The 15,000-nt window shown below is 42.0% G+C and overlaps 1 protein-coding gene across 13 annotated transcripts in view; it reads left to right on the top strand.

The window, feature by feature from the left end:
* Positions 1-5,040: 5,040 nt before the first annotated feature.
* Positions 5,041-15,000, top strand: part of LOC130392876 (interferon-induced protein 44-like) — an 11,957-nt gene continuing 1,997 nt past the window's right edge. The window contains exons 1-6 of one of the 13 annotated variants that reach the window (XM_056603380.1): positions 5,041-5,244; positions 5,392-5,541; positions 5,885-6,015; positions 14,117-14,201; positions 14,575-14,764; positions 14,958-15,000. The exon at positions 14,958-15,000 is cut by the window's right edge and continues 110 nt beyond it. In XM_056603380.1, coding sequence (XP_056459355.1) covers positions 5,886-6,015; positions 14,117-14,201; positions 14,575-14,764; positions 14,958-15,000 — 448 coding nt within the window. In that variant the 5' untranslated portion in view covers positions 5,041-5,244; positions 5,392-5,541; position 5,885. Of the gene's footprint in view, positions 5,245-5,391; positions 5,548-5,884; positions 6,016-12,452; positions 12,519-12,917; positions 13,121-13,270; positions 13,426-13,744; positions 13,877-14,116; positions 14,202-14,574; positions 14,765-14,957 lie in introns of those variants that run through there. The other 12 variants (XM_056603382.1, XM_056603381.1, XM_056603379.1 and 9 more) reach the window with 12 other exon arrangements.

Raw genomic sequence — 15,000 nt, 5'->3', positions numbered from 1 at the left:
CACACACACACACACACACACACACACACACACACACACACACACACACACACACACACACACACACACCCGTAAACACACAATGATTTCTGTCTTCACTGAGAAGGTCGGGTGGACGGTTATCTGAACTCTTGGAACTCTGAGGGTGAGCATTTAAATGGCATGTGTGCACTCATGCAAACACACACACACACACACACACACACACACACACACACACACACACACACACACACACACACACACACACACACACACACACACACACACACACACACACACACAGATTCACACACACATGCACAAATACACGCACACACACCCAGAAACACATACACAAACACAAGAACAAACACACACGCACGCAAACAGACCAGAATATCCTGTTGGAGTGAGTATATCTGCTGCATATAAATTGAAAACAGCAGCTTCTCCACATCTAATATGATGAATATAGAAACTATATTATACTATAGTGTGTATAAGATGATAAATATGTTATATTTTTGGGCTGTATGTAAAATATTAGTTGAGTAGAGATTAAATAGATTAAATTAGAGTAAAAGTAGAGTCGAGCAGAGTAGATCAGAGTAAAATAGAATAGAGAAAAAGGAAGAATAAAGTTAAGTAGAGTGAGAAATAGTACTAGTAATAGTCCTCTCCCACACATCGGTTATTGAATCTTCCTGTCTCTAACAATAGATGCTGAAAAGAGTCAAGTAGATTTGAATTGAATACACTTTAGTCATGCACCTTTCCCAAGAGTAATTTAGGGCATCTATAAAATAAACAGAACGAGGTAACTTAGTACATAACTACTGTCTCATAATAGACAGTTATGAGGGTTTTGATCTTGGAAAGTTTATATGTTTATGTGTATGCGTGTGGCGTGCGCGTGTGGTTGAGTGTGTGAATTTTTATAAAGGGAAGTGAGAGGAGAAAAGTGCGTACTGTACTTTAGCTCTGATCATGTGACTCTTTTGTTGTTTAAAGGTCTCACACACAGAAACACACACACACATTCACTCACACACAAACACATACACACACACACACACCCACACACACACACACACACACACACACACACACACACACACACACACACACACACACACACACACACAGAAACGCATACACACGCACACACACACACACACACACACACACACACACACACACACACACACACACACACACACACACACACACACACACACACACACACACACAGACACACACACACACACACATACACACACACACACACACACACACACACAGACACACAATGATTGCTGTCTTCACTGCGACGGTCGGATGGGCGGGGGGACAATCATCTGAACTCCGGCAACTCTGAGGGAGAGCTCAGCGACCAATCCCTATGCAGCTGCTTGGCAACCAGGAAGAGGCTGTTAAACACCCACCTCTCTTCCATCAACACAAACACACGTCCTGGTCCGCGTATCGCCGGCCAGACACTAACAACTTTTAGTTCATCATCAGCAGTGATCATCAGAGTGAATCTGCAGATGGACGGAAATGAGGGGACTAGATGTAGAAAACACACAAGGCTTCCTACATGCGTGTACTGTGTCCGGTTACGTGTAACAAGAGAGTTTACCCCTTGGGGAAGAACCCTAAAGCTGTTTATATAAACAACCCATTGCAAGATAGAGATAGTTTGTGTGTGTGTTTGTGTGCGTGCGTGCGTGCGTGCGTGCGTGCGTGCGTGTGTGTGTGTGTGTGTGTGTGTGTGTGTGTGTGTGTGTGTGTGTGTGTGTGTGTGTGTGTGTGTGTGTGTGTGTGAGTGTGTGTGTGTGTGTGTGTGTGTGGTGTGTGTGTGTGTGTGTGTGTGTGTGTGTGTGTGAGAGCATGCAGCCTGCTTATGTGGTTATGTATTCACGTGTGTGTTTGTGCAAGTTGCACGTGTTTGTGAGAGAGTATGTGTGTCTACTATAGATATGCTTATACACACACATTCAAAACATATGCTCTTCAGAGCTATGGGAGAGGGGTGTGTGTATGTGTGGAGGAGGGGGGGGGGGATGGGGCGATGTGTGCATTTTGATCGTTCTTGATCATGCACATATAGACGCAAGCACACAAATCGGAACACACACACACACATCTGCAACCTCACAGGCCAACACGCAGACACAGAAACACATAAAATAGAGCGTGCCTCCTATAGCATATCGTTATTGTTTACACTACGTGTCCAAAGAGCTAAAGGCTACAGAATATAATACAATAGAGCTGATAAACTAATTTACTATGAAGAGTTAGCAAATACTCTTACACACACACGCACACACACACATGCAGATGCACGCATGCATGCACACACATATGCACGCAAACACACCAACCTATTGGTCAGTGAAGGAAGCTGTAGGGGTACAGGTGTTAGTGGGGGGGCTGGAGGGATAAGAGGGGATCAAAACAGATGCAGTGAGGAGTATGAGGAGCCATCATTGGAGATTGTTAGACTGGGGTGGGTTTATACATGTTTTAATCCTTATCTTCATTCTCACTCTGCCCAGATCTGCTGAAAACGGTTCAGGCCTTGTTGCTGACTCCCATTTGGAACCATGTAAAATATCGTCAACCTACTGAAAAACATACTCATCAACTATATTTTTAACTGTGAAAGAGGAACATTCACTTTCCAAACAAGTTCCTCTTGGGGCAAGATGGAGGTTTAACATTGGCGTCGTCTCAAAGGGGAAGTCACATTTTTCTTTTTTCCCTCACCGAGAAATAAATAAAAATACATCTGCAGATGCAATGTTTTTTAAAGGCGAGAAACATGTAGAACTCACGTCTCTATTAAACACTTAGCAGTCCATGGAGAGAGGACCGCATCTCCTGTGTTTAACCTCAAGGCTCCTTCAGATTCCCAGATTCCCTACACTTGTTAGCTGCCCATTACAAGCACAGTCTTCTACTAGCGGAAACTGGAAGCAGCCGCATAGAAACACAGCCATGTGCTAGGGGACACTGGGAGCGGTATAGTTGTGGCCTTGTGTACGGGTAGACTGAAACCAGAACAAATACAGATGTCTGACAGACAAACAAACAAACAGTGGGGTGACACGCGCCCTTCTTCTTGCAGGCAATAAATCATCATCAAGGGCTAGTAATAGGTTGAACGTAAATACTCATAGTCAACTCAGCCTGGAATAGATTCCTCAAATTCATTCCTGGAGACCACTCTATCCAGGAACATGTATTGCGAAGAAGAAGCTTAAAGAGTCCTTTGTTGACCTGTAAACTTTATGGGATAATAAAGGATGTCTCATCTGATAATCTGAGAGGGGGGGGGGGGGGGGGGCTGCGGAGTCCAAGTGCCCAGGGGCCCACTATCTCATAATCCATCTATGGGCCTGTGTCGCCCTTTGACCTAACTGATCCTAAAAGACCATCCAGTCTGTTTAGCGTAAGAAAGCGGATGGCATTAGGGAGCTCACTTTCTATGGCCCCATGGCCACGCCTTGCTCAAACCCAGTCCACAAATCTTTACTACCCAGCAACCCTCTGATATGTGGGAAGCTACAGGGTCACAGGTCCATCACTCGGGCCCCTTGCAGAAGGTCTTAAGAGTCTCACCCGCGCATAGATAACTGTTCCTAAAGCCCAGCCTGTCTACCAGTATCGTTTCAATATCCCAGATGTTCTTGGAAGATACCTTGACATTTTCTGAAATGAGCTCACTTCTGATGACTTGCAATGTATCTGTGCATCATTGACAGAATATACAGTTGTACCCCTTGGGATTACGACCTTTTTTCATGGGGATGTTTGCCTTATACTTCTACACATAGAACATGCCCAGAGGCACCAAAATCCTGACCCTTCCCTCCCAATGGACCAGGTAACCACATCCAGACAACCTCTGAAAACACTTGGGCATCGTTTTAAATAGGCTTTAAAATACGCAAATAGCCATTCTATTGTCTGCCTGCCAGCCACAACCATGAGGACTTCCATACTATAAACGGCTGTTGTTTTTTTTTGATGGACCTGCCAGCTACGATGCTAACACAATAATGCATTTCACTGGTGAAGCTACTGGTAATACTCAGTAGGAAGGAACCAGCCACTGGGCATGCTCAGTAGCTACAGGAAAGCCCCTCAAGGCAGCTGACACTTGGCTGACTAAAGTGTCTGCCTCCTTCTGAGCCTGTCTTGCTCTCTATCTGTCTCTGGCTCACACACACCCACACCCCCAACCCCAGCACCCCCCCCCCCCCCCCCCCCCCCCCCCCCACAAATAAACTCACACACACACACACACACACACACACACACACACACACACACACACACACACACGCACGCGCACACACACACACACACACACACACACACACACACACACACACACACACACACACACACACACACACACACACACAAACACACAAACATGTAGAGTACGTCCCGTATGATGGAGTATGCAGAGGGATGTCTTCATGCATGATGTATGACACACGTGTCATGGTGTTCCTCTACCCCCCCCCAGCCCCAGCAGCAGATCTCCTTTCCCTTCTGGGAGACCAGGAGACGGTTCCTGGTGACCATTTGCTCAAAGTTGTCCAGCAGCGAGGGAAGCTGGTTCTGACTGGTTCTCGCCCTCGCTTCCTGCCAACACCCCCCCCAACCCCCCCACCACTTCTCCCCTCATCTCATCTCCTCGAGACAGAGTACAGTAGAAGAGTAGAGTAGAGCTCAGTATTTTAACCATCAGCTACAACCATAACCCTCCATCATTCATAGGCTACATTTTAATGAAGACGTTTTGGTTGGTTGCGCCAACAAGGTACAATAAAAAATTGAGTTGAGTAAATCCACGTTTTTTTTTAAATACATTTATGACCCATTTATGAAAACGCAATAGTTCAGAGGTAATTTCATAATTTTAGATAATTTTAGGCTATGCTTTTAATTCAATTTATTTTAAGGTATGAATATGTCCAAGTAAAATATTATTTATCATTTCTTTATTTAATATTAGACGCTTGTAGCCGAAGCGATTTACAACGGTTGAAACACACATTCCAATCCCACGACGACGGCGGGGTCAACGACGCAGGGCGACAGCCAGCTCGTCGGGAGCAGTCAGGGAAGCCACAACTCGAACCCGCACTGTCTATGATCATTTTACATTATGATATAATATTTTGTAGTGGAGTTTAACTAGACCTACAAAGTCCACCAATGCTCGAGAAACAAAACGAGGTAGGTACAAATGTAGCCTACACCTATTATAACGATGTGTAGTTATAGCCTACGCAATAAAACAATAGCCTAAAGCTGTCAAAGTACAGTTTATTGATTATTTATTATGCTCAGAACCAACTTCAATCGATCTACATTTTTCTTCAGAAGATACAGTATCGTTTTTGTGGCAATCAACGCAACTCAGTGAAAGTGAAAGTACCGAATCGACACTTTCATTTCCCAGGAAGGCAGCGAGGATTCACAGCAACTGCCATTCAGAACATAAGCCTACGTTGGTAGACGCTCAGACAACAGGTATAGGTCAGGAATACACTATTAATCTTCTACCTCTCATCAATATGCCTTTTGTAGTATTCTCTTGATTGTTTGCTGCATAACATGTTTATGTTATGTTATGTTATGTTATGTTATTGCAACGCTAAATACAGCATTGTAGGGCAGAAGTTTTTTGGAAGACAGTTAATTGGGGTTTCTGGATGCCTGGACGCCATAACGCGTCAGCAGGGAATGAAGCTGGAGTAGGCCTTGTAGCCTACATTAACAGAAATGAAGAAGGACAACTAACTGAAAGGTTGTAAATCAACGTGTGTCATCCAATCTGGAATAGGCCTAATCGTATTTGTTTTTGTTTTTTCAGAATGGCGTTCTCTTTTGGCGGGGACAAACTGGAAAGGTCAATTGATGTTCCCATAACCTCAAATTTCGCTGGTTTCTCTTTAGCTGGGCCTAGCCCTGCTCAGAAATCCAAACCAACTAAAAAAGTTAAAGGTGAGTCTTACACGTCTACTATGTTTGTATGGATCTCCACAGACCGGTATTATCCTTTTAAGACAAGAAGACGTTACAATTAGTCACATTCCCTGGTTGACAAGGCTTAGATTTTAGCAAATCAGAATAGTCTATATGATACTTGATATGTGTGCCATGGCAGCAAAAAGGATGAGAAACATTCAGGAAATGTTCTAGGTATTACGTTAAGTTTAGACTAGGCTTCCTCCATCCCCAGGTTCCTCTGACTCTGGAGATAACCTGGACTCAACCTTCCCGGAGTGTTAGTGAAGTCTTTGAGAGATATTCAGTGGACGGATGAGTAAGTGAAAACAAAAATTCCTTATATAGTTAAATCAACATTTTTTGTTTACCTACTCCCCATTTATCATTATGCCATTGAATAATAGTTATAATAATAATAATAATAATAATAATCATAATAATAATAATAAGGATGATAATAAATAATAATAATACAAATAATAGTAATAGTAATAATACCAACAATAATGATAATAATAATAATAATAATTAAATTACTAATAATTGCCTATAAAATAAATTAAATGTTTATACATTGATATAAAAAACCAAATAAGCTGAGATCCTTGCGATCTCTTGGCCATAACACATGTTTTTCTTCAAATCTCGATGTGCAGCCACAAGCAAGAGCTGATGTCGAAGATCAATTCGTACAAAACCAGCAGTGGGGCGCCCGCCCGCGTGCTCCTCCTCGGTTCCCTTGGGTTCTGGGAAGTCAGCTCATCAGCTCGGTCCAGGTCTCTCTTCTCCAGGAAGGGTCTATGAAACCATGCCATGGTGGGCTCATCTACGGCCGGATTCACCAAGAAGGTTGGAAAGAACCAGAATACAGCAAAGTTCAGATGCACCCCTTGACTGTAAAAGCCAGTATAGTTTCATCCTATTTTGAGATCTATTGACGTGTGGATCCAATATAAGATATCTGTGTTTCTTGTTATGGATTGGCTGCCGTTCAAGGTTAATCGTGAAAACAGGATTTCAGTTTGAATCTCTTTTCCCTGACAGCTGCAGTCCTTCACTATCCAGGGTAAGAAAGGGGAGTTGCCTACGGCACTAACCATGTGTGATGTCATGGGTCTGGGAGAGGGGGAAGGCACCGGAATCAGTTTCTATGACATCCTGGCTGTCATCAAAGGCCACACCCCCGAAGGACACAAGGTGAGGGGGGAAGCCTGGGTCGGGCTTGGGGGCTGGTTCAAAACAGAACCTCAACCAGGAACAACACAACGCAATTGGTAATTAACATACTAACATGAACCAACATCAAACACACTTACATTAACGACTTCAAAGACACTGACATTAACCAACCTCAAACACACCAAAGGCATTGGTCAATTAACATACTAACAATGAACCAACATCAAACATACTAACATTAACCAACTTTCATCAAATTAACATTATCAAACATTAAACACACTCACATTAAGCAACATTAAACAAACAATATTAACCAACATCAAACCACTTACACTAACAAACATCAAGCATGCTAACATTAACCAACATGAAGCTTACGAACATTAACCAGCAACAAAGACACTCGCAATAACTAACATCACACACATAAACCGACATCCAACACACTAACAGCCAGGTCCGACAGGCCTAAAGATGTTGTCAGAGGCCAGAAAATGGTTGGAAATCACCATGTGGTGGTGTCCCATGCGTTCTGCTGACTCTCTGGTCTGCACGTGTGCACTGCCGTGGCTGACCTGTAGTTCAGCCCCAGCCATCCGCTGCACCCGAGCACCGCGGGCTATCTGGAGGAGCCCAGCCTTGCAGACAGGGTGCACTGCGTTGTGTTTGTGTTGGACGCTCCCGGCTGGCCTCCTACTGCAGGGGCCTCAGAGGAACCTTCCAGCAGCTCCGCGATCACATCAGTGAACTGGGTGAGTTCCTCCCACCCCCAACTCAGGGCCCTAGCTAGGGGACCCAAAAAATCGCAGCACACCAAGACATCCATATCATCCCCACACTTACCAACTGAATTCTGCTTTATGAATTTCCCTGATGGTAATTTAGTTAGTTTGCCAGACATTGTTGTCATCTGTTGTGTAACTTAGACATGTCTTTCTCCCCCCACAAAAACAATCCTGTCTTCATATGCGCTTGTGCTTCACCAGGGGTACACCAGGTGACGCTGTTAACACACATCGACAAGGTGTGTGCTATGACAGCAAGGGACTTGAAGGATGTATACGAGAGCCCAACCGTCCAGCAAATGGTGAGAGAGAGAGGGAGAGAGAGAGAGAGAGAGAGAGAGAGAGAGAGAGAGAGAGAGTGTGAGAGAGAGATAATATATAGTGTGTATAATGTGTGTGTATGTGTGTGTGTGTACATGTTTGTAGATGTCCAAGGCAGGGGAGATGCTGGGTATGTCCACCTCCTCCATCATGCCGGTGAAGAACTACTCCAGTGAGCTGAAGCTGGACAGCAACACAGACACCCTCCTGCTGTCGGCCGTCGATCTAATCCTGGAGTACGCCGACCTGTACTTCCAGGCCCAGGCCAGTGAGGGCCCCAAGAAAAACTGAAATAATTCAGAGCACCACATCGTGGAATATGGCTCCACTCATGGGATAGAGAGAAAATGCCTTCCTTTAATTTTTAAGTTTATAATATTCTTGCTAATCGTTTTAAAGCGTTTTTGTAACTTTTTTAGTCATTTTTATATCAAATACCAGGGATTAATAAAGTGCATCTTATATTACAAGTATGACGACAATAAGAATAATGAGGAAGCTTATTGTGTTTTTTCCGACAGTACCTGAATTTGTGATGTAATTAATGGGAAACAACAGAGTAAAACTTGGCAGCAGTCTTCAGTTGCGTGTGTTATTCAGTGTGTGTATGGCCACTCTCTGGCAATTCTGTGCTTGAATTTGTGGGTTTTATTTGCATCACTTTACCTACACCACGCTTGTTTCCTATTGGGCAGCAGTGTGCCAGTCCAAGCTGGGGTAGTTAAGATCAGTTGTCTGTCTGTCTGTCTCTATCTTAGCGTAGAGTGATTGTGAGGGTTTTTGTGTGTGTGTGTGTGTGTGTGTGTGTGTGTGTGTGTGTGTGTGTGTGTGTGTGTGTGTGTGTGTGTGTGTGCGCGTGTGCGTGTGCGTGTGAATTGATAAGGGCTCCTTGATAAATAAGACTGTGTCTCACAAACATCACTTAAGTTCTCCCCATTAATTCCCAGCTCCACTCTGCTGAGTCAGAGAACACAGACAGACAGACAGACTGACCGAGAGATGGACTTAGAACAGATGGAGAACAGACAGCGAGAGTGACAGAATCAAAGACTGGCAGAAAATAACAGACAGACAGAGAGAATGACAGACTGGAAAGTGAAAGACAGACAGAGGGAAAGACAGACCAGAATTCATGGTCCAAAGATTAACATCTCTAGATAAAAATCATGAACTGGCACTTTCTGTGTAATTGCACACAGTCATGTCTGCACTCTGCACTAGACCTTTACCCGCTCTGTCACAGTCTTTAAACGTCCCTGATGTCACTTCCTGCTGGCCTCAAGGCTTTACCTGCAGGACAAATAGCGTGATGTCGCAGAGTGAACAACACCAAAACACTACCACTTGACACAAATAAATTCAAAACCATGACACAACACATACACGAATAAATACATAACCCATGTCACAACACATTACCAGAACACCACACAAAGCAACCAAAAAACACAATTGCACTACATGATCACAAAACAGAACATATAACAACTACATGATGCCACCACATCACCACTAATGTCTTAACGTCGCAACAGCTGGATAATAAAGCCATCAGGGTATTCTGACCAAAGTAGGGCCTGTAGCGTCGTATCAAACTCCCTTTGACCTCAAACTGACACACACACATACACACACACACACACACACACACACACACACACACACACACACACCCACACACACACACACACACACACACACACACACACACACACACACACACACACATTATTAAAAACTATAGACTGACGTCCCTCTGCGTTGAAATATAGATTCGACTGGAGAATCGATGTTGCATGTTTTCTTCAGTCATTGGGTAAATCAACCCCTGATGTGCCCGAGGGTGAGAGTTTGAATCTGTTGAATATGTAAAGGTCTATAGCGCCCTCCACTGACCCCAACAATAATAACCGACAACCATACTGCAGAGTAGGCGGTCTGGGGTGGCAGCATTACTAAATCAATATTAAACACCTAAACATTTTTCTAAGGCATTAATTGTGATTCGATGTGTATAATATGTATGTCAATGTATAATATAGGGATATAATAAAGGTGTGTTGGTCACAGATGGTTACTTCCATATTACCTCCAACGACTTGAGGGTGTTTTTAATTTAGTTTTTAGTGTTCTTTCAATTAATAGATTAGGAGCAACCATTTCAATTTGACCCCGGCTGGGATGAATTGGGAATTTATTTTATTAAAAAAATGTCCACAACCAAAACAACCTTTTGGTGGTTGCGTCACACTTCTCTTTAGTGTTGTGATTTATAAATGACTCGGTATCCATCATTTCTTTCATGTTGTGGTTTTTTGTTTTGTTTTTTCACAATTTAGCACATATCACACACATACCCCCAAACACAGCCAAATAACATCGCACAAAACAGCAGGGACAATACAACTAAATGTGTCCACAGGACAGAAAATGAAAGAGAAGATAGGCAAAAAATAAATATTAATAATAACAATAATAACTACGCTACCATGGTCTGTGGGTTATCCATTATTATTTTTTGTAATTTTATGTTCTCTTTATAATTCAGTGCTAAGGACCATGTGGATATTAAATCTTGCAGTCTTGAATGCTGTTTAATTGTAATTTCTTCAACGGGCAACAAATCTATTATCCGCTCAAGCCATTGACCCGTGGTGGTTCCTGACTGGGAGATCCATCTAGCAAGTATACTTTCTTTTGCAAAATAGGAAAACATTGTAAACACACATCTTGCATAAGGAAACTTATTTTTCACATCATAATTCAACAAATATAGCATAGCTCCAAAGCACAGTAACACATATCTTGAATTGCATTATGGATCTTCTCCCAAAAGGAGTAAACGGCTTTACAATACCAAAATAAATGCATAAATGTGATTCGATTCCACATTTTCTACAAATAGGAGAATTTGTATCATGAAACTTATTAAGCTTCACTGGAGTTATATAGTATTTATACAGGAATTTATAATTAGTTTCTTTGACTTGAATGTTTGTAATCAAAGGTGAGGTAAATTCAGTGCACAGAATTAAGCCTTCTTTAGCACTGAACTTCTTTTTAAGCTCTGGTTTCCAGATTGTTCTCAAAGAAGAGAAGGAGTTCTGGGAACTTCAAGACAAAATACTACACAAATAAGATATCTTTCTCTTAACAAAAGTAGCAGAGATAATAAATTGTGCAAGCTCAGTGGGATAGAGTCTAAATTGTCCCTTTTCATGTAAAGACACAATGATATTACAAACTTGCAACGTATTTAAAAATATTTGATATTCTGCACAAATAGCAGCAAAGGATTGCTAGGGAATGCTACCCAAAGATACCCAACTTCCAACTATATTTCTAACATGGCAGGCCCAGTAGTACCATAGGAAATGTGGAAGTCCTAACTCCCTTTCAAACATGACTTTGTTAAACTTAATCCTTAGGGATATGTTGTTCCATATACATTTTGATTATACATTTTGATCTATTGATAAGCTTAAAGAAATAATAGGGAATATAATATCGCAACATATTGAAAGCATTAATAAACTTATATACTAATTTTAATGACATTGATTTTCCCAATAGGGACAGAGGGAGAACAGACCAAGTCTGAAGTTTCTTTTTGCATTTCTCCAGCAAAGGGTTATAGTTTTATAGTTTGTCCAAGGCGGGTGTCACTTGCACTCCAAGATATTTAAAGCCATATACTGACCAAGCGATGGGGCATTCAACAAATACAAAGATAAGTAGAATATTAATAATAATCCCTTCTCGTTGCACCAACCAGGTTTGCATTAAGAAAATGTAGGCCTGATTTAAGACTAGAGATAAGAGTTTGGACACACACACACACACACACACACACACACACACACACACACACACACACACACACACACACACACACACACACACACACACAGACACGCACACACGCACACACGCACACACACACACACACACACACACACACACACACACACACACACACACACACACACACACACACACACACACACACACACACACACACACACACACACACACACACTTCAATAATAAATGCATTTAATGAACAATGCATTCCAGCGAAAATAAGTGAGCAAATTCATCACTTTAATTTACCAGGAAGTCAGCGATAAGTCACACCTACACCGATCCTTCGGACAAAGAAAAGCCTACGTTGGTAGACACTCAACAGGTATCCTCATCCCGCAAAAGGTAGGTAAATGGAACACAGAATTGACCTACTGTTTTTCATCAATATGAACAACTGTTGGTGTATTTATTTGCCGGATCATCATTTTACATTATGATATTGTTGCGTTTTCTCGAAGAAAGTTGTCCAATCCCGGGTTGCTTTAAACTCACTTCATTTATTATAAGTCGTCGGCATGTTTCGGCATGGTAAGTGAAGCTATACGGAGGGAATTGTAGCTAAAGAGTGGAACACGTGTGAGAGATAATAACTCTGGCTACTCCGGGTGTCGCTGAAAATCTCTGGGGCTCTTCCCCCCCGGTCCTCAGGTAGAGACCGTCAAGTGGGCGTGGCCTAGTGGGCGTGGCCGGGGTGCCGTAATGGCTTCGGCTTCTTCGTATATATATAAAGGTGCTGCTATCTGTGGCTGGAGCAGCCTCCAATAAGGTATTGCTCCCCTTGTGGCTATGTATAGTATTTACGGCTTATATGTTTGGTCCTGCTTCATTTTGGTCTATGTGTGGGTAGCTTAGATTCTTAAAATACGTAGCAATATCATATTTTGTAGTGGAGTTTAATTAGACCTAGGCTACAAAGTCCACCAATGCTCGAGAAACAAAACGAGGTAGGTACAAATGTAGCCTACACCTATTATAACGAGTAGGCCTAGTTATAGCCTACGCAATAAAACAATAGCCTATGGCTGTCAAAGTACAGTTTATTGATTATTTATTATGCTCAGAACAAACTTCAATCGATCTACATGTTTCTTCAGAAGATACAGTATCGTTTTTGTGGCAATCAACGCAACTCAGTGAAAGTGAAAGTACCGAATCGACACTTTCATTTCCCAGGAAGGCAGCGAGGATTCACAGCAACTGTCATTCAGAACATAAGCCTAGACGCTAGACGCTCAGACAACAGGTATAGGTCAGGAATAATCTTCTACCTCTCATCAATATGCCGTTTGTAGTATTCTCTTGATTGTTTGCTGCATAACATGTTTATGTTATGTTATGTTATGTTATTGCAACGCTAAATACAGCATTGTAGGGCAGAAGTTTTTTGGAAGACAGTTAATTGGGGTTTCTGGATGCCGCCATAACGCGTCAGCAGGGAATGAAGATGGAGTAGGCCTTGTAGCCTACATTAACAGAAATGAAGAAGGACAACTAACTGAAAGGTTGTAAATCAACGTGTGTCATCCAATCTGGAATAGGCCTAATCGTATTTGTTTTTGTTTTTTCAGAATGGCGTTCGGTTTTGGCGCGGCCCAACTGGAAAGGTCAATTCGTGATCCCATAACCTCAAATTTCGGTTGTGTCACTTTAGCTGGGCCTAGCCCTGCTCAGAAATCCAAACCAACTTAAAAAAGTTACAGGTGAGTCTTACACGTCTACTATGTTTGTATGGATCCCCACAGACCGGTATTGTCCTTTCAAGACAAGAAGACACGTTACAATTAGTCACATTCCCTGGTTGACAAGGCTTAGATTTGAGCAAATCAGAATAGTCTATATGATACTTGATATGTGTGCCATGGCAGCAAAAAGGATGAGAAACATTCAGGAAATGTTCTGAGGTATTACGTTAAGTTTAGACTAGGCTTCCTCCATCCCAGGTTCCTCTGACTCTGGAGATAACCTGGAATCAACCTTCCCGGAGTTGTTAGTGAAGTCTTTGAGAGATATTCAGTGGACGGATGAGTAAGTGAAAACATAAATTCCTTATATAGTTAAATCAACATTTTTAGTTTACCTACTCCCCATTTATCATTATGCCATTGAATAATAGTTATTATAATAATAATAATAATCATAATAATAATAATAAGGATGATAATAAATAATGATAATAATAAAAATAATAGTAATAGTAATAATACCAACAATAATGATGATAATAATAATAATAGTAATAATACCAACAATAATGATAATAATAATAATAATTAAATTACTAATAATTGCCTATAAAATAAATTAATTGTTTATACATTGATATAAAACACCAAATAAGCTGAGATCCTTGCGATCTCTTGGCCATAACACATGTTTTTCCTCAAATCTCGATTTGCAGCCACAAGCAAGAGCTGATGTCGAAGATCAGTTTGTACAAAACCAGCAGCGGGGCGCCAGCCCGCGTGCTCCTCCTCGGTCCCGTGGGTTCTGGGAAGTCCAGCTTCATCAGCTCGGTCCAGTCTCTCTTCTCAGGAAGGGTCCTGAACCATGCCATGGTGGGCTCATCTACGGCCGGATTCACCAAGAAGGTTGGAAAGAACCAGAATACAGCAAAGTTCAGATGCACCCCTTGACTGTAAAAGCCAGTATAGTTTCATCCTATTTTGAGATCTATTGACGTATATCCAATATAAGATATCTGTGTTTCTTGTTATGGATTGGCTGCCGTTCAAGGTTAATCGTGAAAACAGGACTTCAGTTTGAATTTCTTTTCCCTAACAGCTGCAGTCCTTCACTATCCAGGGTAAGAAAGGGGAGTTGCCTA

Source organism: Gadus chalcogrammus, chromosome 12, assembly GCF_026213295.1.
Source record: "Gadus chalcogrammus isolate NIFS_2021 chromosome 12, NIFS_Gcha_1.0, whole genome shotgun sequence".
Taxonomy (NCBI): Eukaryota; Metazoa; Chordata; class Actinopteri; order Gadiformes; family Gadidae; genus Gadus; species Gadus chalcogrammus.
The sequence above is the reverse complement of the archived record's forward strand: the minus strand, read 5'-3'. Positions and strand labels throughout refer to the sequence as shown.